Below are 22,829 nucleotides of genomic sequence, written 5' to 3'. Positions count from 1 at the left end.
AGCTGTGGTGCAGGTTGTAGACGCGGCTCGGATCCTGCGTTGCTGTGGCTCTGTTGTAGGCTGGTGGCTACGGCTCCGATTAGACCCCTAGCTGGGAACCTCCATATGCCGTGGGAGCAGCCCAAGAAATAGCAAAAAGACCAAAAAAAAAAAAAAAAAAAAAAGCTGGTTGTGTATATGCATGAGGTAACAGGCACAGAAATTGTGTTTATTTAAGTTTCTTGTTTATCTATCTCCATTTTATAAGTGGGCCTTAGATGAATCAGTTTTAATGATAGCCATTTGATTTCTTTAAAGAATGAAAATTCTGCCATAAGGAAAAAATATTTATTTCCCCACTTCTTCAGTGAATTATCATTAGTATTATTATTATTATTATCATTATTCACTGTGCCTGCGGAAGTTCCTGGATCAGGTATTGAACCCATGACACAGCAGTGACAACGCCAGGTTCTTAACCTACTGAGCCACAGGGAACTCCCTCAGTTCATTATTATTAATAACCTTACTTTAAGCAGACAATAGTCATTTTCTATGCTATTTAAAGGTAGCATACTTTAAGCAAATGGAAAGATTAATTTTTACATAAGAGATAAACTGGAGATCTCCACTTCACTCAAGGATTTTTAATAGGATTCTTTAAAAAACCAAACTTCCCTAGCAAACAAAAAGCAACTAATGTTTACTGAACACTCACTAATGTGTCAGGCACTCCATCTGGTTATTTCAGACATGCTATGTATAGGCTCATTCCCACTTAACAGATGCCCAGGACTGTAGCTGGAATTGCCTAGGATTCCAGCAACAGTGAGCACTGATGGAAGGTTTCTGATACCTGATTCCAAGGCCACACTCTTTCCAGATATCATTCCTACTCTGATCTGATTCCAAGGCCACACTCTTTCCAGATATCATTCCTACTCCTCATACATTTTAAAATATAAACTTGTCACAAATGTCATTTATTTGCATCTTCTCATAGAAATTGAGGTGTCACAACAAACTCTCTTAAAAGAAGAAAAGAACTCAGGCTCCTAGGAGCATAGCTGAAGAGAGCTTATAGATGGAACTCCATGCCCTTCAAAGATGACAGGGCATTAACAAGGCATCTCTTGGGCATGAGAGAAAAAATAATATCATTTGCTCTTTTATTAAGTTTTTTTTCAACTAGGAAAATAACCTAGCAATATACCCAAACTACAGTCCAGTTTCTAATGGGCTAGTTGTGCTCAACTTACCATAAAGGGTGTAGGAGAGATAACAAATCTAATAACAATAATGATGATGGTAACAGCAACAAGTTTAACATGCTGAATATGTGCTGGGCAGTGTTTTAAGCACTTTCCACCACACCGATTCTTCAGTCTTCAATAAACCTCAAAGTTGACTGGTTATGTTACCATCCTTATTTATCTATGGGGAAACTAAAACCCAGAGAGGCCAAGTAACATGCCTAAGGTTACACAGCAAGAGGGGAAGCTGGGATATAATCCCAGCAAGTTAGGCCCAATAGACCTTACTCTGAACCTCCTCATTCTGTTTGGTTTGAGAATACATACACCTCTGAGTAACTTAAGTGGGGTTTCAAGAGTTCTTGCAACGGAAACAACACTTGTGAAATGGAGAGGAATGGGGTAGGGGAGAGACAGAACAGGATTAGTAGTATTGAGAGTGATTCCAGGCAGAGCCCACCCCTGTTATTATTTGGGTGTGTGACCTCTGATCTGGGATGGGAAAATGAAGCTGGAGACACAGGAACACAACAAACAAGGACACAGGACAAAGAGAGTCACAAGCTTCAGAGCAAGGGAAGCTTGGCATTCAGTGCTTTAAGCACACAGTCTCTTGCTAAGTAGACCCAGGTTGAATCCTGGCTCCTATGAGTTTTGTGACCTTTGGTGTGTATCCCTGTCCATAAAATGAAGGTTACTGTTCCTATCTTACAGAATTATGATGACTTTAAAAAAAGAGGCCCCATAAACACAATACTCAATAAACATTAGTGGTTGTCCTTACTGCTAATGGATACAAGGCAGATACAGCTTCACTTCGAGGAGTATTAAAAATTACTGGCCCAACAGGTTGCAGTGTTACTCCCCAGGGCAGAAATGCAGATATGGGAAGGAGAAAAAGAATTATTTCAAAATCACTGAGAAGCCAGATGCACAGCTGACAGCCACAAGTTATCATCATCTCAATGTTAGAATCGTTAAAAAGACTCCAACCTGCTCCCAAGGAAAAGCATCACTGACTCCAAGATTGACCTAGTATGATGCACAGCAGTTTGAATGAAACTCTTTTAAATGCCCATTAAAGTAAAACAAAATGGGAGTTCCCATTATGCCTCAGCAGGAAAGAACCTGACTGGCATCCATGAGGATGTGGGTTCAATCCCTGGCCTCGCTCAGTGGGTTAAGGATCAGGCGTTGCCATGAGCTGTGGTGTAGGTTACAGATGTGGCTCAGATCCTATGTTGCTGTGGCCAGCAGCTACAGCTCTGATTTGACCCCTAGCCTGGGAACTTCATATGCCACGGGTGCAGCCGTAAAAAAAAGAGAGAGAGAGAATATAAAAAACAAAGCGACAACTTTAAATAAAAGCTTCTCCTGATCAAGAAGGTGTAGCTGCAGACTCACTGCGGTTTTGTACCTTATACAATCTGTAGTAATGCACGGCGACATCATCCAGCCGGACAGCCTCTTTGATGTATTTAAGATGGGCCTCAGAGGCTGTCAGTGCAAACTGATCCTTGTGCATGTTCGGAATGTGCTTCAGGATGTAGTCCTTCCCTCTCTTGGAAACAACCTGTTGGGACACAACGGGGGTGTAAGGCAACATTTGTGGGAGGGATGTGAGTACTATGCTCACCCCCAGAGGAGGAGAGGATGGGCACAAAAATAGGCCACAGAAATTGGCTGATTTCCATTAGAGAATTCCCACGCTGATTCTTTCTTGACCATCTGTCATGGTACGAGGCTGAATCAGCTAATACTAGAAGCTACAGAGTCAATGTAGCTATAGTACTTCATATCTAAGTAGAAAAATCACAGGAAAAATATGTTCTCTTGGCTCGAAAATCACCAATAAAGAAAAACCATGCAAACTTGCGAAATTCTGTCCACATCAGTGTTTACACTTGCAAAATTATTGGTACCGTGAAATACATCGACCGTCAGCACATCTTCAGGTTCTGGATCCTACTGAACTCTTCTAAAATTACAGCCACAGTGTGGGAGAGGCTAAATGTGAATCCAAAGGAGGCAGGGGACTGAGAGGAATTCTTAGAAACATTTTTGGTTTTTGCATAAGAGGCTGGTTATGAATGCTCTATTTGCATACTTAGGAGCAAACAATTTCACTCAAATATTCAAGACAATTCACTGTGACTTTGGTTTTCACTGGTTTTCTTAGATAGTGGTCTAAGCTTTTGGATATCAAAATATATAGCATCCAGGAGCTGCAGGCTAACAGGAAGGTATGGGTAAATTTTTAAAGTCTTAGCTGATTCCATGAAGAAAGAATTATGCAAAATGAACAAAAAGCATTTTAGTGCTTAAAAGGATCAGAATAAAAAAATTAGAGAACTTTTAGTTTTCCGGATGTTTTTATAGATACTGACATTTTGTTTCTTTCTATGAATATTTTAAGGAGAGCTAAACACGAGGAATTATTGGCCAATGGTCAAGTTTTGCTGAGAACTCCAAGTTACAGATTTTTCTTCCTAGACTCCTTTTACACGGAGATCATCTATATCAGTGCTTGCCAAACTTTTTCGGGTCAAAGAACCTGTAGAAAATATTATTTGTAAAGGGTAATGAAGTAGATGTTTCTGATTGCAAGGGGAGGGGAAGCTGGTACCTCAGCACGCTGGCTGCAATGGCACATTAATGGGGAAGCTCTGACTAAAATGACCAAGGGTCACTGAGTACCTGATGATAACTAGGGAATGTAAATACAGGCTAATTTCGTTTCAACAGACATTGATCATGCCATAGCTTGATGCCTTCTGTGGTTTCTCTTCCATAACTGAAGCACTGTCAGGGAATGAAAGCTTATATTGAGGAATTCTCTTGTGGTGTGGTGGGCTAAGGATCTCGAGATATCACTGCTGTGACTCAGGTTGCTGCTATGGCACTGGTTTGATCCCTGGCCTGGGAACTTCCGCATGCTGCAGGCATGGCCGGAAAAATAAATAAAATTTAAAAAAATAAAACTGAATTTAAAAAATTAGGGGGAAAAAAAAAAAGAGGAAAGCACCATGATATTGAGCACCGTGATAGGAAATGCTGAAGAAACAGAAAAAGCTAAGTTTATGCCTGTCCTTTAGAATACGCTAAAAAACAGTTTACTGGGGGCGAGAGAAAAATAGGGCATTTGAAAATAAAGCACTTATGTTCAGGGTCTTCTTGAGCCCATAGGAGGGGCACCAGGTACACAGGGAAGCGTGCCTGTGTGGAGTCTCTGAGGATGAGCAGGAGTAGCCTGGTAGAACAGGGAGGGGCTTCACCAGCTCAGGGAACTGAGGGAAGAGAGGCCTGGAGTGTGAGACACCACAGGTGCCGAGACATGGACATTGCTGAATGTTGTCTGAGCACAGCATTCAAGGTACAGGACACCCAGAAAGGAAGCTGGAAGGGCTGCAGGGACCATATGCTGGGAAGTTCCTAGGTTACACCTGGGGGCCTGCACGTCACTCTGCAGGTGAAGCTTTACATCAGAAGATTTTAAATCAACTCCTCCGTAAGCTGTGAAGACTGAAGCAGGGACAAGCGCTGCTGGTACTGATGAGAGCTGGGCAACTGGAGGAAAATGACGGGGATGGGACGTGATGACATTTAGGAAGTTAAGAGAACAAAAAAATACAAGAGAATTTTATGTCTCAAGCTGGCTGCTTGGGGCCTCAATGGTTTGTTTATCTGAGAGGCTGTCCTGGCTGCCTGGGAGGGGCGGAGAGAAAGAAGGATGATAAGGAAGAGTCCTATTTGACTCTTAAATTTCCGGGTGACCAGGCAGATGGCAGTGCCACTAGTGGATGCTGGGAACACAGAGGTAGGAAGCACAGAATTGAGATGGGAGACGAGTTTGACTTAGGAGGAGCCAGCACCTAGGTGGCTGTTAAAAGCATAACTTTTGGATGGGATCTCCTGGGAGGTAAGCGAGTAAGTGTCAAACGCAGCAGCATAACTTTTGGATGGGATCTCCTGGGAGGTAAGCGAGTAAGTGTCAAACGCAGCAGAGACATTCAGGAAAAGAAGTGAAAAGTGTCCTCTGGATCTGGCCACTTAAGGTCACTGGTGGCCTTAGGGACAGCGCCATGAGTGGAGGGGCGGTGAGCAAAGAAGGCACATGGATGTGGGCTGAAGAACACATGTCCAAGTAAAGAAGCTAAAAAAAAATCAAGAGGCCTTACTGAGAAGGGGAGGTAAGAAGGGCAGCTCTTCTTTCTCTCTTTGCTTCCCTGAGGATGGGGAGGTGTGAACCAAACCAAGTATGTTCTGCCTGAAGAAGAGCTGGATTGAGTAGAGGCTGAAGATACAGGCGAGAGAGATGTCTCAGCAGAGACCTGGAGGAAGCAGGGGTGGTGGTGTCCACAGGGTGGGTGGAGAACGGACAGACAGCTGGGAAAGTCAGGGTTCCAATGACTTAAGGTTTCTCACTGAAGCAAGAGGGTGGATCCTCTTTTGAGAGTGAAAAACATGGTACTCAAAGCAAAGATTTTACTTATATCTGTTTTCTCAACACAAGAAAAGCTGTGAATGACCTCATCTTTTCAAGAGTAATGTTTTTCTCCCATTTGAAGGGGGAAAATGTTTTGGATGGACTAGGAGCTTGGGGTTAGTAGATGCAAACTATTACATTTCAAATGGATAAATAAGGTCCTACTGTACAGAACACAGAACTATATCCAATTTCCTGGGATAGACCATGATGGAAAAGAATATTACAAAATAGTCAAGAACATTACAGAGTTCCTGTTGTGGCTCAGCAGGTTACAAATCCAACTAGGATCCATGAGGAAGAGATTCAATCCCTGGCCTCACTCAGTGGGTTAAGGATCCCGTGTTGCCATAACCTGTGGTGTAGGTCACAGATGTGACTCGGATCTGACATTGCTGTGGTGCTGTGGCATAGGTCAGCAGCTGCAGCTCTGAATCAACCCCTAGCCCGAGAACTTCCATATGCCATGGGTGCGGCCCTAAAAAGACAAAAAAAAAGTATAATAAAGAATATTAAAAAAATAAATATACATACATACATACATATATATATATATGTCTGACTGAGTCATTTTCCTGTATAGCAGAAATTGGTATAACACTGTAAATCAACCATAACAACAACAACAAAAAAGAGTAAGTAAGAAGGTCAAGGCCATGTAAATGCCACGTTTGGCCACCTGTAGGAATCCCCTTCCTCATTTCCCATCAGTGGTGTGAGTACAAAGAGAGACTCAAATGTGTATCTGGGCATCATGGAGGGTTTTTCTGGACATGACGCCTCTGGGTTTCCATTTCTTGAAGCAGCGTGAGTAGCTGCACAATGAACGGAGAGTGCGAGAGAAAACACTTAAGAATTTGAAAACAGTGCCTACCCACGATGGGAAGTATGCTTCAGGCTCAAAGTATTTTCCGTGGTGCTCATTCCTTTTGAAGTTCCCAAGATCAGCCTGCAGCGCAAAGGCTGCCAGCAGGAAGTAGGCCTCCTCTCGGAGCACACACTGGGAATGAAGAACTTGTTTTCTCAGGTGCCAGTAATAATAGAATCTCGCTGCTCTGTCACTAGGAAAATAAAGAACTCACATTTTGATGGAACAATTTAAAGGCATGTAAACAGAACCCAAATCCTGCTATCCATCTGGTGACAAGGGCTCTTCTGTTTCTGCTCCCTCCTCCCTCTCCCTCCTCATCCACTGAAAAGGGGGAGGTTGTAGCTAACGCCTGGTTGCTGCCTCACCAGGGTCCCACAGAGTCAAGCCCCAAGTCAGAGGACCCAGGCTGCAAAAACAGCATTTGCTAAGGCCTGTAGCATTTGATACATTCAGAGAATGGAAAAAAGATCTCAATCATTCCACTCCAATGTGGTAAATACTGCGGTGAACAAGTATTAGAATAGAAGCCTAGGCATTTGTGGTCTGTATTAAAATACTCTTCCAACAATAAAGCTGCACACACGACACAAATAAGGACAGACCTGAGGGACAACCCTGGCTTTCACGTTACGCTGTTCGTATGAGTTCTGTTTTTCATCTGAGCACGTGACAAATACATTAAGGCCCTTTGAAAAATATTTGTGTATCTACCCTACAAGAAAAAAAATCTGCTGAACTATAGTGTTTTTTCCCTTCTCTAAGAATGAATGAACTGAAAATGTTCCTTAAATCTTTTGTTTCAAATTAAGTGGATGTTACATTAGTGCTTTTATAGCCACATGTTATAACAATCACGATGGTCCTCACGAATGGAAATATGAACAGTGCTCTCCTTACAATCTACTGAGGTCAGATATAAACACAGTCCCCATTAAATACATTGAGTGAGAAGCGCCGACTGGGGAAAAACACGGTCAAGCTCCAAAAAATGTCACAGGCAAACAGGACGCCTCTGTGATCAAAGTGAAAACACAAGGAAAAAAATGTGTGTGTGTCTGTGTGTGTTTAACGAGTTTTTGCCTCCCTATTATTTTAGGTTGAATGTTTACCTGAGATTCATAGCTTGTTAGTTGATGATAATAAAAACATATGCGTTTATTTTCATCAAGATCATGTTTAAGAATGAAGAGCTTTAAAAATAAAGCATTTATGTAATTGTTTTTCCCTTGGGACAGAGTACTGTTCAGAGCACTTCTTTTTATAATACTGACTCCACAGTGTTCGGACCTGCTCATCACTGTGGAAAAGGGCAGAAGTATAGGAATGAATTCAACATTCATTAGTCCCAGGGGGTTAATTAGTGGCTAAATAGTACATGGGCCTTCTTTCCAGCACATTCCATTCCATTCTTATTGAATAAACTGAGTAAAAATTTTATATACACTGAAAATAACTAAAAAAGTTTCTTTGCCTTTGAAAAAAACCTCTTTATGGGCTATTTATGTTTTACTTTTTAATTTGCAAGTGGCAATGATATATTAAGAGCAAATCTCAGATATAACTCATTAGCCAAATGTAGCTTTGTCTCTTTCGCATGGGGTTTCTCAAAATTTGAAAAAAAAAAAAAAAAAAAAAGTACGACACAGAGTTCACCTTCTAGTACTTTCTATCAGCCAAGAGAATCACCTCTCTAAGTCTACTAGCATGGAGTCCTCCTCTACAAGTGATAAACCGAGCTTCTGAACTGGTGACTTCTGAGTCTGTTCCAGGTGCACAGGATTATTCATGCACCCACCTCTGGAAAAAGACTCAATTACCTATCCTGGCCAAACTGCACCTAAGATTTTCACAAGATAGCTCCAGTGGGTGTAATCTTAGCTTTAGAGCTACTGCCAGGAACAGAGGCAAGACCGACCCCAAGGGTAAAAAGAAAACCAGGCTATATAAACACCCGTGCATTTTCATAGGTCAGAGTTCTGGCTGCTGCCCTACCACCGCCCCCCCCCCCCCCTACCACCACCAGAAAAGAATATCATCCATCAGCTAATTTCTCCACTTTTCACAAAAGTGCTCATTCATTCTTAAAGGAAATACCTTTTTGGTGGCTGATTTGTTATGGAAAATGTGGAATAGAGAAAATGTGAGCCAGTGAACATTTACTGAGAGTCTGGCATTATCATTCATCCACTCAACAAATATTTAGTGAGTTAATGATATTTATCTATGGCACCTCTGTTTTAGGGACTAAAGGTATATGTGTGTGCAAAAAGAACTTTTTAAATCCCTGTTCTTATGGAATTTATATTTTAGCAGGTGGAGACAAACAAACACGGGTAGTTTTATTTGGTATGTTAGAAGACGAGCATTGTGGAAAAACAAAGGTTCAGAATTTCTCCCTGTCCTCATACCTGATCAGCCGGCCATTTTCTACATAGTACTGCACGCGGAAGTGGATGATCATAGGGGGCCCGAACTGGTCGATACCCTACAACACAGACAACAAAACTGAGTTGTTTTCAGTTATTTCAAAAGTAAGTTTCAAAAACAACAAAATACCATCATTTACGAGATACTTTTCAAATGCTGAAAGGTTTTATCTCCTTCTGATGAATGGGGGCTTGCCGTGGGTAGACGGTTGTCCCAGATGGATACCCGGTTCACGCAAAACCAGGAAGTTACAGAGCACCATCACGGTATCTGACACTCATTCACTGTCATGCCAAGGACAACATAAGGGAAGACAAAAATAAATGCCAGTGGAAATTTCTCGCTGAGCTCCAAGGCCTCTCTCAGCTCTGTCCCCTGTGGTGACCATTTGCTCCTCATTACGAGGTTCTCTTGTCCCTCGGACATTCCACAAACCGAATTCTAATATGCTGTTTGTTTATGTAGACATTCATGTTCCTTACTTTGTAGTTGGCTTTGAAGTAGCCTCCCAGTTTACTCCCAGAATTCTTAAATACAAATTGGAGGATAGAGGATTAGACGCTGGGCATTACTGCTGATTTGCAGGGGTGATCCTGCAAACACTAGGGAAATTCCAGTGAATGCTCCCCCATGTAAACAGAAAGCACAGGTCCAATAAAATCACAAAATACTGAATGTAAAGACAGTAAATGTAGATTTTAAAAATGACTAATAATTTCTAGACCATCATTTTGACAACACGGCCGAAGAAGAGGAACAAATCTTTTTCCATGCTTTTCATTTCAAAACATTACCCCAAGATTACTGTTATTATCCCATATTGTTTCAACAGATATCTAAAATCTACTATTAGATGCTCTAAGCTATTAATACTCCACTAAAGTGATATTTTAGAACAGACAATTCATTTCCCTTTCCAACCTTTTCCGTATGAAGTGCTAAGATTTTTTTAATGTATAATGGCTAAAATAAACTTTTTGAAAAATCAAAATAATTTTGCTCATAAATGTAATCTCATCCAAGTGACTTCGCATTGTCATACCTTGCTGGCTTCTTTCTTCCATTCTTTTGGACAATACTTGTAAAGCTTTTGTGACAACTCCATATACACATGTTCATTATCTGCACATAAGAAAAAGGAGACAAGGTGATAAAGAAAGGATTTTTTTTTTGAAAGAAAAGAATATACAAAGAAATGGATTTCTTTTAAAAAGGCCTCAACATTTGCAAATGTACTCTGAATTCACAAAATACCAAGAAAACTCAAAAAAGATACTAGAAGATAAAAGGTTGGTTCTGTGTGGTAGATATTAATGAGATTTTTTATGAATTATTTTGCTTTTGCAGAACAGAACATATATCATTAAAAATATGTAACATTTAGAAGAAATTCATTTCCAACTTGTATTTTACTTAGTTTCTAGGGCCATCAACAACTCACAGTCTAACTGTGGGTGTTAGTCTTAGAAAAACATGCTTTTGTTTGGCTGTCACACTGGGCTTGTCTTATAGATGCAAAGTAATGAAATGGTGCAGGAACACCATCTCAATTGTTAGTAAGAAATGAGAAAATACCAGTGGTAACCATCTCACTTCCAGTGAGAAGCCTGACCCATATGCTTTGTGAAGAGAAGTCTTTAAGACTATTCCTTGTCTGTGTTCTCCACATATCACACAATGTGACAAAATGATAAACCATTACTTGCACTGGCTTTGGGATTGATCTTGTGGGAAGAGGGAAAGAATCTTATGCAAAACAAGAATGAATGCCAAAACATTTCTTCAAGGGAATGATGTTCTTCAGATGAACAGAAAATAAGACTGCTAACAACCCATGTAAAAGCAATCTAAACATGTGAAAACAAGCTGGTAAAGAAAAAAAAAAAAAAGGAAACTTCTTCGGATTTCCCAAAGAGATTCTTGTAAAGGGAGAGAAATTTCATTTGAGAAGCCTTCCTATCTTGTACAAAGTTTTCAATCTTTTTAAATAAAGCTTCTTCCTTTTCCTTTCAGTATCACTATGGGGTCACTCTCATGAACGGCCCTGCCTAAAAAGTGGAAATCCTGTGAAATCAGATTGTTATGATCATTATACAACTACAGATGTGATAAATTCATTTGAGTAATAAAAAAATAAAGTAAAAAATAAATAAATAAAGAAGTATAAGGCTGAAAAAAAAAAGTATTCATTCTAAAAGAGAAGAGTGTCTCTTTGGCTACTGCAAGGATAACACACTTGACCATGCTGTCATCCTTAACTGGATATTGGAGTTTGACTGGAAAAGTGTCATAAGAGAATAGGAAGGGTAAAGCCACTCTTTATCTATGAATGGCATGTTAAGTCAACCAGTATCGATGAAAGGGGTAAGGAAGAGGTCACAGCGATAAGAGGATGCTACTAAAATCCACTTATCGTATCAACTAAAACTATCTCCCATTCCTCATGTTACCAATTAACGTGAAATGCACAAGATCAGACAACCTATGTGTTGAATCTGATTTATGCCTGGCTTTAGTTCTGTCTGAAGAAGCAACATAAAGAAGAGAATTGAGACTGTTCACCATTAACAGTACATACATATATTTTTGAACTACCACTGTGTCTCTACCATCTCACAGTTTGTCCAGAGCTTGTTTTTTGGCCATGCCCACAGCATTTGTAAGTTTCCGGGGCCAGGGATGGAACCTGAGTCACAGCAGTGACCTGAGCCACAGCAGTGACAATGCTAAGTCCTTAACAGCTAGGCCACCAGGAAACTCCCTAACCAGAGCTTTATACTTTAGGAATTCTCACACACACATCAATTTTGCAAAGCAGGTAGAGCTGTGATCTCCATTTGACATGAGAGAAAGTAAGGGGCATTTCTAAAGCTACAGGGCCAGCTAGTGGTAGAACCAGAATCAGGTCTGATTCCTGCTCCAATGTTCTTCTGCCACATTACAATCTCTCTTTTAAAAAGGACATCTTTGAAACCCTTACTTTGAGACCTAAAGAAGCTATAAACTGGTCTTATTAGATTGACCTGTTGAATAACAAAGATAACAGTCTGACTGTAGTTGTAATAAGAAGAATTGACTCTGAGTACAAAATAAAAGTAAAGCTATTTAGGATCTGCAGGGCATCTTATTCCTCCCCGGCCCTTCCTTGAAAGAATGATTGAAAGATGTGCCAATACAGGGATAGAGCTGAGCATTTGTGTTTTTACTGCCTTCACTGCCACAGGAAGGAACTGAAGAGCAAATGGTTGCATACTCTTGTCCTGATACGTCTCTGCTCCATGCTCTCTGGACTCTCCAGAGTTGTCTTTTTAAAACAACTAAAAACAGCTCACATTTTGGAGCCAGCCTGTTGATCAGCTGATCATGATACACTTTCAAACCTGGCAAAGTTTAAGCACTCTGTGGTACTAACCAGGTTCTCAAGGTATCTTAAGACTTTAAATTGAAACCAATTCCAGAAATAGAAAAATAATTCAGGAGTTCCTGGTGTGCCTCAGCAGTAACAAACCAGACTAGTATCCACGAGGATGTGGGTTCAATCCCTGGCCCCTCTCAGTGGGTTAAGAATCTGGCATTGCCATGAGGTGTGGTGTAGGTCACAGAAGAGGCTCGGATCCTGCACTGCTGTGGCTATGGTGTAGGCTGGCAGCCATAGATTCGGCCTGGAACTTCCATATGACACACGTGTGGCCTAAAAAGACAGAGCGAGACAGACAGACAGAAAGAGAAAGAGAGAGAGAGAGAGAGAAAGAAAATTCATAACCAAGTATAAAATATAAATATGTTTCACAAAAAAAAGGTCTCCTTGAAAAACTGAGGTTTGAAAGGTTTTCAGTATCCAGAAGACTAAATTAGAGAAATCTTAAGATACAATTTAAAATAAGAAGGTTTTAAAGAAAGGCTGCACTTACACCCTGGGAACTTAACTCTAACTAAGGTATACTTGGGAGGGGAAGCTTGAAAATCTTCTCCACATAAAGTTTACAGAAGGAACTGAACCAGTATCTCCAAGTTATATATTTTGACTAGAAAAAGGAGAAGGGAAAAAGAGAAAATAAGAGTAAACTGAATAGATCACTTTGTTATACTATATATTTCAATAGCAAGAGAACCAGAATAAAGTCAGTTTTACTATGTCTAAATACCATTTAATACCAACAATTATAAACCAAATTAAATTCTAAAAATATCTAAGGTAATTTCCTACTAGCTCCAGCTGATCCTGAGTGCAAACAAACAAAAATCAAGGTTGGCTCATTAAAACACAAAAGAGAAAACAGAGACTCCTAGAGAGGAATCAATTTTAAAGTTCAAACCATAATAAATAAATGACAAAATTCTAAATCGTGTACGAAACATAGAACAGTTAAGTTTAAAAAAATGACACTAGATTAAAAATGATCAGTTTATGATTATTTTGACAATCAAAATTACATAATATATCCAATTTAAGTTAGAAATGTCATTTTCTCAGGGACAGTTGGCCAAACCCATCAGAGATGGCACTGAGGCTTACTCTGTATAACACTGAGTCCAAAGAGGTGACAGTCCTTGAGCCTGAGTAGATCACACACCTGGACCAGCAACTGGTGACAGAGAATTTTAACCTAGAGAAGAAAAAAAAAAACAAAAAAAAAACCCCTCAAAAACACAGCGTTAGATACAATTCAGCCAAGTCCACACAGTGAGCCACCACCAGGCAATGTAATGTGTCCTAAATACTCGGCTTGAAAGGACAAGCTGACACTAGCAAAACAACAGTTGGTTTTATGGAAATCACTTTAATCTGCAGCTGCGTTTCAATAATGATTATCACAATATGAATTTCAACAACATGGTAATAAAATACCAATGCAATCTTGTATAAGACTCATAAATCTTTTGATACATAGACAAGGCCTTATTCTATTGCCATGGTGCACAATACAGATTTCAAAGGAACCAAATATAACCTAATCAGATCATCAAAATTATTAATTTGGCAAGTATCTTTACAAGGAAAATCTTCCTCTTGATGGTCTAATAAGCAAAATGCTCATATACTGCCCAATGAGTGAATACCTAGCTTTTATTTATTTAATCACTTTGACATATCTTTTTTTTTTTTTTTTCCTTTTTACTGCAGCACCTACAGCATATGGAAGTTCCTGGGCTAGGGGCTGAATCAGAGCTGCAGCTGCCAGCCCATGCCACAGCCATAGCCACACCAGATTCAAGCTGCATTTGTGGCCTATGCCTCAGCTTGTGGTAATGCCAGATCCTTAACCCACTGAGTGAGGCCAGGGATCAAACCTGCATCCTCACAGACACTATGTCAAGTTCTTAATCTGCTGAGTCACAATGGAAACTCCTAACATATCTTTAAAGTACCTAAACTAAGTTCCTTTTCTGAGTCCTGGTATAATTCAAACAAAATAAAACCATATTAATTTGTAACTCTGGAGTTAAGTTATTCTGAAATATAACATGTTAAATGATAAAATAGTCTTTAAAAAACAGTTTTAATGACTTTTCAAATGTTTAATGATGTGTTCTGGGGGACAGTAATTCTAATGAATTCAGAATCACTAAACTTATTAGTGTTGGGATTGACATTAAGAGACCATACAGGTCAATTTCTTCATTTTATAGAGGTAGAAAAGAAAACCTAGAAAACTTAAAGTCATACAGCTAGTAGTGGCAGAAGTAACAACTCAAAACTCTGCTCATTTGTGTATTATAATACTTTTATATATGTATATTACTAAAACAAGTGCAACATGACAGTTTATCATTCTAGGTACATACATTATATGTGGCGTTCACCCTCATGTTTGTACTATTCTTCAATAATGATACCAGTTACATTTTTTGCTTTTTGTTTTTTCAGCCTCCCTTGTGGCATATGGAAGTTCCTAGGCCAGGGAGTGAACCTGAGCCACAGCTGAGACCTTTACCACAACTGTGGCAACACTGGATCCTTAATCCACTGTGTCAGGCTGGGGATCAAACCCATGACACCACAGGTACGATGCCAGATCCTTAACCCTCCACATCACACCAGGAACTCCACCATTTACAGTTTTAATTATTACAAATTCTAAATTAGTTAACTCTGAATTAATGACTTTTTTCATACCTTAAATGTAACTCAGATTAAAAAAATAAAAACATTGAGATCTCTTGATAACTGAAAGCCTAACAATTTAGAATGGTGACAATGTCAACTGGAGTAAGAAAAATAGTTTTACAACTCTTTTCCACATTCATTATTACATGGCTCCTAACTGAAGGATCTTATCCACTGGAAAATATAAAAAGTATTTAAAGCCAGAAAGCACCAATTCAGCTGTTTAATTAAGCAAAAGGACCTCAGTGAGGCTGGGACAGTATCTTATTTTATATGCAGGCTATAGAGATCAGGCACTCAGTATATGTCTGACAAATGAAAGCCAGGGGTCTTATTCCCTCCTATTCCCTCTGTTCCATGACTACAGACTACTTTTTGACCTACAAAGCAGATCATTCAATAAATGTGCTACTCAAGAATTGAGGGAAAAGGTATCAATGTAAACACACCAACAAGACTAGGGGAATACATTTGCCAAGAGAAAATCAGTAACATCTTCATTCACTAAAAAAGACTTTGGGAGTTCCTGTCATGGCGCAGTGGAAACAAATCTGACTAGGAACTGTGAGGTTGCAGGTTTGATCCCTGGCCTCTCTCAGTGGGTTTAAGGACCCGGCGTTGCCATGAGCTCTGGTGTAGGTCACAGACATGGCTCAGATATGGCATTGCTGTGGCTCTGGTGTAGCTGGCAGCTGTAGCTCCAATGAGACCCTTGCCTGGGAACCTCCATATGCCACGGTAGTGGCCCTAAAAATTCAAAAAAAAAAAAAGACTTCAGATTTGAGGTCTACATTACTGTAATTCCATTTTACCAATAAACTTAAATAAAGAAACTGATAAAGGAAAAGTGTCTAATGCTATATAAAACTGAACTATATACTAAAAATTTGATACTTAAAATGTCACACAGTCTAGGACTTTAATCCTTAGTTTTGACTGTATTTAAAAATGTCATATACAAAGCACTCTGGATAAAATGTGATAAAAAGTTAAAAGAAAAATTCCAAACCACATACTGCATACAAAATAAACCATGTTGTAACTTTGGATAGCTGTTGTTCAAATAATGCTGTGCATTTCCTACACACATCCCATATAATTATTATTGTTTCCCTAGTTTAAATCAAGTATTTGGAGCCTACTGATAAAGCTCTTTAACAACTACCAAGGAAGTACAATGTTCTTGTTTAAAAGCTGTAATTAAACAAGGCTGTGGTTCTGAAGTCTTGCCTGCTGTGAAAACAAGCTTGAGTTTTTTGTACTTGCATATTATGAGTCTTTAAGGCTACATTTTAGCTGATGGTGAAAATTTTCAAGTTCTCTAATCTTCAGGAGTAATGGGAACTTTAAAAAGTGCTATAGAGTATGAGGCATTAAGAATAAGAATTAAAACAGTATCTAAAAATACACTCTATATGGAACTTTTTAAATAAAAACAGCATTTGATTGTAAATGTCTATGGTTTGTTATTGAACAGGAATGTTTAAAATATGCCCCAGAAAAAGAACTGTTCTCTCTCATCTCAGTCAAGAGGTGTAAGCTCTTAGCTATGTGTGTATATGTATATGTATGTATTATACACTTTTTTTTTTTTTGGCTGCACTTGTGGCATCTGGAAGTTTCTGGGCCAAGGATCAAATTCAAGCTGCAGCTGCAACCTACACTATAGCTTTGGCAACACTGGATCCTTAACCCACTGCACCACAGTGAGAACTCCCTTAGCCACAATTTTATCACTCAAAAAATTTTGTGATTCTTAAAAAAAAAAAGGAAGTTCTCATTGTGGCTCAGTGAACAAACCTAACTATATCCTTGAAGATGTGGGTTTGAGCCCTGACCTCGCTCAGTGGGTCAAGAATCCAGTGTTGTGTGAACTATTGTGTAGGTTGCAGACATGGCTCTGCAGACATGGCTCAGATCTTGCATTGCTGTGGCTATGGCGTAGGATGGCAGCTGTAGCTCCAATTCGACCCCTAGCCTGGGAACTTCCATATGCCACAGGCACGGCCTAACAAGGGAAAAAAAATAAAATTGTGGTGGCTCCTACATTGACCATCATTCTATTTCTAAAAATTTCCACGTTCCCGGAGTTCCCGCCGTGGCGCAGTGGTTAACGAATCCAACTAGGAACCATGAGGTTGTGGGTTCGATCCCTGCCCTTGCACAGTGGGTTAACAATCCCGTGTTGCCGTGAGCTGTGGTGTAGGTTGCAGACGCGGCTCGGACCTGGCGTTGCTGTGGTTCTGGCGTAGGCCGGTGGCTACAGCTCCGATTTGACCCCTAACCTGGGAACTTCCATATGCCGAGGGAGCAGCCCAAGAAATAGCAAAAAGACAAAAAAAAAAAAAAAAAGAAATGACAAAAAGACAAAAAATAAATAAAAATTCCCACGTTCCCATATTTAGTACTTATCTGATGATAAAATCATTTAGAACAGTCCCTATTAGTTCAAGTCACAGAGAATTAACCAAAAAGACTAAATTACCCCCCCACACACACACAAAGGCAATATTCTATCAATTACACTTGTGAGGGAACAAACTTTGTTGGTTTTAAAAAATGTTTAGAGATGATTAAAAAAAATGAGGCCATTAATGAAATAGTTTTTGTCACAGTTAACTTGTTCTACCACAACTCTACAAATATTGACTGCTATTGTCTAAAGACAAAAGTAACACTTTGTAACTCACGGTTACCAAAGGGAAAAGGTGGAGGGGCAGGATGGATTGGAGTTTTGGGACTGGCACGTGTACACTACTGCATATAGAATGGATGGTTAACCAGAACCTGCTGTATTGCACGGGAAATTCTACTCAATATTCTGTGATAACCTATGTGGGAAAAGAATCTGACAAGGAATGGATATATGTACAATGTATAACTGAGTCGTTGTACAGCAGAAATTAACACAGTATTATAAATCAACTGTATGTCAATAAAACTTTAAGATTAAAAAAACAGTAAAATGATAATAATAATAATAAAACGCTTTGTAGAAAACGACAGGCCTCTGACAGCCCTAAATTGGTTTTTGGTGGTGAGGAGCCTCCATACTACTTAGCCCAGCCCCTCCTCCTGCCTTTAGGCCAACCACCAGCTAATGAGGACTCTGGACATGGCAGGGCCATTCATGTACCCTGGAATAGGGACAGGTCTACATGGCATGCAGACTTCCCAGGTGAGTTTCATTAAGTGAGTGCCCTAAGAAACTGAGCACACAGCTCCAAGAAATGAAAACAAGTGCTACTCTGCTAAGTGCTCAGCTCATTCGGTGAGCAATTCCCAGGTTCCAGGTACTACAACAAACACTTATGCATGTTATGTTCTCATACTCCAGCAATGACCCTGTGAGGAGTCAGACTATCTCCACTTTGGAGTTGGAGGTATGAACTACTGGGCATAACACAGGCTTCAGGACGTATTGTACAACATGGGGAATAAAGCCAATTTTCTGTAATAACTGTAAATGGAAAGTAACCTTCAAAAATGTTGTAAAAATTTTTTTAATTTTTAAAGGAAAAAAAAAAGGATTACCTCCACCTTATAGAAGAGGAAACAGAAGCAAAAAAACTACCTTGCCCAAGGTTGCAGAGTAAATTGTGGCATAGGGATTTCCACCTAGATCCCCATGACTCTAAAATTCTCCTTCATCATAGTGATTTATGGTGTTACAGTCCATAATCACAGTCCTGACCATCCTGCAGAAATTATTATACTAATTTTACAAAAGAAGGTAATTGAAGAAGTGTAAAAATTCATCTCTTATAAAGAATTACAATAAGGATAGCAGCTACTATCCATGTGTCAGGAATTATGCTACATGCTAACCCTCAATTCTCACAATGACCTTGTACCACAGGTATTATCCCCGTTTTACAGGTGAAGACAGTGAACTTGAGGGAGGTTTAATGAATTTTCCAAAAGTCTCTAAGACATGGGATTTGAATTCTGGTGTGTATGTGTGAAGTACATTCATGTCTTTCCATTACCATACTAGCTTTCAATTACCCCTCCAAAAGGAAGGAAGCTAATATATATCAAATGCCTATCAGGTGCTAGGCACTGGGAAAGCGGCTTTTACAAGTGAGGAAGATGAATGAGCTTAAACAACTTGTTTAAAGGTCGCAAAATCAGTAAATTATACAAATCAAAATATAGTCTTATTTCTTCATTATGATGGTAGTTATATTATTGTTACTAACAACAACCAACATTCACTTTGGGTCTACTATATATCATGTACTGCTCTAAGGGTTAGGCCACTAACACAGTGTCAAAAATACAACCCAACAGGAGTTCCCATCGTGGTTCAGTGGTAACAAACCTGACCAGTATCCATGAGGATGAAGGTTTGATCCCTGGTCTCGCTCAGCGGGTTAAGGATCTGGTATTGCCCTAAGCTGTGGTGTAGGCTGCAGACGCAGCTTGGATCTCGCATTGCTGTGGCTGTGACATAGGCTGGCAGCTACAGCTCAATTCAACCCCTAGCCTGGGAACTTCCATATGCCGTGGGTGCGGCCCTTAAAAGGGAAAAAAAAAAAAAAAAAAAAATTACAATCCACTACACAGAGTTCTATAGAGTGAAAGAGACTAGATGGTACTGGTCCATAGGTCTTCGCCTGTCTGGCTTAAGGTTTTAAAGTATTAATAGCACCTGATTAAGGAATGCTGTTAAATGCAGATGCCTATGTCCTACCCTAGACTTATTAGTTCTCAAAGGAGAGGAGTCCAATAGGCTAGGTATTTAACAATATTCTGATGTAGATCAAGTTGGCTTAAAAACCACTGATCTACAGGAATAAGTAGATTGGCTGCCAGTCTGTTCTCCATAATTATCTTCCTCACCTGAGATTCAGAGTACAAATTAATTTCATAGAAAATTATAGTCAGCTCCTTGGATTCCTCATGAAGTCAGGTTAGTCTTCCTTCTACTCACCTGAGGTCAGTAAGGTTTTGTTCCACATCCTGAATGTGTGTATACACACACACTCTCATATGAACACACATACACATATTCCACTGGGTGGAAAGACAGAAAGGAATGGAGAGAAGTTTCTTAGGGGCTTATGCTGTATGTTTATGTATTTTTAAAAAATTAAGTTGCTGTTTTATTGACATAACTGTAAAAAAGATCTCAAATACCATATTTGTGTATGCATGTAAATTACATGTTAGTATATTTTGTCAGTACCCATTCTGACAAAGAAAGATAATGCTGCCGATTTTAATTAGGTTTTAAATACCAAATGCTACAAAATAATAGTCTATCACTTGACACAACCAAAAGCAACTTTGGGTACCCTGAGTAGGAGTGTAGCTCATCAAAACAAATTCTGCCTAACAGATTGACAAAGTTCACTGAATAGGCAGGTGTGATGCTCAGGTAATTCTTGTGAGCAAAAACGAGGTTACATTAGTAAATCAAGAAACTGTGGTGACTGACAGAATAAAACCTAAATAATTATGGTAATAAGCAGGACCTATTCCTATCTAAACTTTTAATGGAGCTTTTTAAATGTCATATAGAGTCAGTATAACATTTAGAAATATTCTTTTGTACAGTAATTGGGTTTTTAACCCAATATAGTAGCATATAGCAAAGAAAACTAATTCGAGGCATGCACTAAGGCAATTTTTTCCTTAATTCCACCAGGATACAATCAGTGAAAGAAAGAAGATGAAAGTTGATAATCAGAAGAGGGGTTGAAAAATGCTAGCTAGGCATGATTGTGATTACCATAAAATTGTTTGACAGTCTCTACCAAAGCTAAACACGTGTATACTTCATGACTCACAATCCACTCTTAGGTATAAGCCCAGAAATGCATATGTATATGCATACATATAAAATGTTCATAATAGTTTCACTTGTAACAGCCCCAAATTTAACCCAACATCAATAATAGCTAGATAAAGAAACCGGGCAATTTCATACAGTGAAATATTATACAATACTGAAAAAAATAATTACTGTGACATGCAAGAGCATAGATGAATTTCATAGGCCAAATGCTGAGTGAATGAAGCCAGATACAAAAGTAAGCACACCACATAATTTTTAGCTGCATGAAGTTCAGAAACAGGAAAATTATGCTACAGTGAGAGAGGCAGCAACAGTTATTACCTCTTGGGTGGAGATTACTGACTAGGCGGGATCACAAAGGATCTTTCTGGGATGCTGGAAATCTACTATGTCTCAACATGGTTACATACACTTGTAAAAATTCACTGAGCTGCACACTTAAGACTCCTATACTTTGTTGTATATAAATTATAACCCAACTTTAAAAGTAAAGAAAAAAAATAATAATAGTAGCATATTCCTCAATGTCCAGGTTAACTAAGAGACTTAACTCTGACTCACAAACCATAAGCAACAGTTTAGTGCTCAAATACAACACAATTCTTGACACTGGCTAGACTTAGGCTATAGGCTACTATTAACATGGAGGATAATGTGAGAAAAAGAATATATATGTATGACGGTCACTTTGCTGTCCAGTATAAATTGACAAAACACTGTAAATAAATTATAATGGAAAAAATAACAATCATAAAATAAAAAATAGAAATAAAAAATTAAAATTTCAAAATAATAAAAAATCAAAGATCTTAACAAATGTAAAGACAGTGTTCATGGATTCTAAGACTGAATATAACAAAGATGTCAGTTTCCCCCCCTTAAAAAAAATGACCAAGACGCAAGTTAAAAAGTTGGCAATGATGCATTACCATTATATTTATGTGACAGTTTGAAAATATTTAAAAAGCAAACTCATATGTCAATAAAACTATTTCAATAAAACACTTAAAAACAGCCAAGTATTTGTTCTATAATATAGTAACACAAATTCTCTAATTTTACCAGACAAGAGAATGCTGAAGGCAGCTGAACTTAAGCCATAATTCAAAGTTGGGAACTATGTAGACTATTTCAATATCCCAATTCTCCCATAATATGAATCTCTCATCTGGTAATTATTTCCCCCTGAACCAAGTCACAGCCTGAATGTGGTCACTGGTAGGAACATCATCATTTAAAGATTTCTAACGTGGGATCTACTCACATTTATGATGATGTTCAGAGACTTGTCGTTGGGAAGGAAGATACACACACTCCGGCGGTCTTGCATGACTCTGTTGTTGTGGAAGTTCAATTTGTTCATTGTGTTGTGGGCTCTCTAGTGTTCAGGCCCGGGCTCCGAGTCCTCGGCAATTCCTCTGGTTCCGAGTGCTCCAAAGCCAAACCCCGCTCTTCATCACACGCCCTACAGGAGACACATCATGATGTTCCACTACATAGGTTTCATAGCTGTAAAAAAGGCCAAAAGGAGGTGGTGAATGAAGGTGGCACGAGTGGTGAGGAGAGAGACAGGAGAGGAGCAGCAGCACATGGCTCTTGTTGGCACAGGCACAGCACTTCCCCACTAGGGCTGCCTGATTCATGAATAAGAAAGCACTGGAACGCCCTCTGTACTTTGCCCACTATCAACTGTTTTAAAACTTTCATTCTCAGCCGTGAATTAAACGTGACACCAATCAGCGCCTCCACATTCAAGGCAGTACCATGCACTGCAGGCTTCACGAAAGCAGAAGCCTGACTTGGAGAAGTTTCTAGCCTCACATGGAAGAGATAGAAGGGTTTTGAAATAAAAAGACAAAAACATCAACAGCAACTTCCATTACAATCAAACTCAAATGTCT

General features: G+C 39.2%; 1 protein-coding gene across 5 annotated transcripts in view; it reads right to left on the bottom strand.

Moving 5' to 3' along the window:
* The window catches only part of FRMD6 (FERM domain containing 6), a 241,198-nt gene that overhangs the window by 19,699 nt on the left and 198,670 nt on the right, over positions 1 to 22,829 (bottom strand). For 3 of the 5 annotated variants that reach the window (XM_084981134.1, XM_021101859.2, XM_021101869.2), the window contains 6 exons: positions 22,193 to 22,393; positions 13,533 to 13,623; positions 10,059 to 10,138; positions 8,998 to 9,074; positions 6,593 to 6,779; positions 2,650 to 2,805 (listed from right to left, as the gene is read on the bottom strand). In XM_084981134.1, the coding sequence (XP_084837260.1) occupies positions 2,650 to 2,805; positions 6,593 to 6,779; positions 8,998 to 9,074; positions 10,059 to 10,138; positions 13,533 to 13,623; positions 22,193 to 22,291 (690 nt within the window). In that variant the 5' untranslated portion in view covers positions 22,292 to 22,393. Of the gene's footprint in view, positions 1 to 2,649; positions 2,806 to 6,592; positions 6,780 to 8,997; positions 9,075 to 10,058; positions 10,139 to 13,532; positions 13,624 to 22,192; positions 22,438 to 22,829 lie in introns of all 5 variants that reach the window. The other 2 variants (XM_021101852.2, XM_021101841.2) reach the window with 1 other exon arrangement.

This window comes from Sus scrofa, chromosome 1 (genome assembly GCF_054392235.1).
Source record: "Sus scrofa isolate SSC_HxYL_T2T_F1_AM1 chromosome 1, Sscrofa_HxYL_maternal_Yorkshire_Landrace_v2.0, whole genome shotgun sequence".
In the NCBI taxonomy this organism is placed as follows: domain Eukaryota; kingdom Metazoa; phylum Chordata; class Mammalia; order Artiodactyla; family Suidae; genus Sus; species Sus scrofa.
The sequence above is the reverse complement of the archived record's forward strand: the minus strand, read 5'-3'. Positions and strand labels throughout refer to the sequence as shown.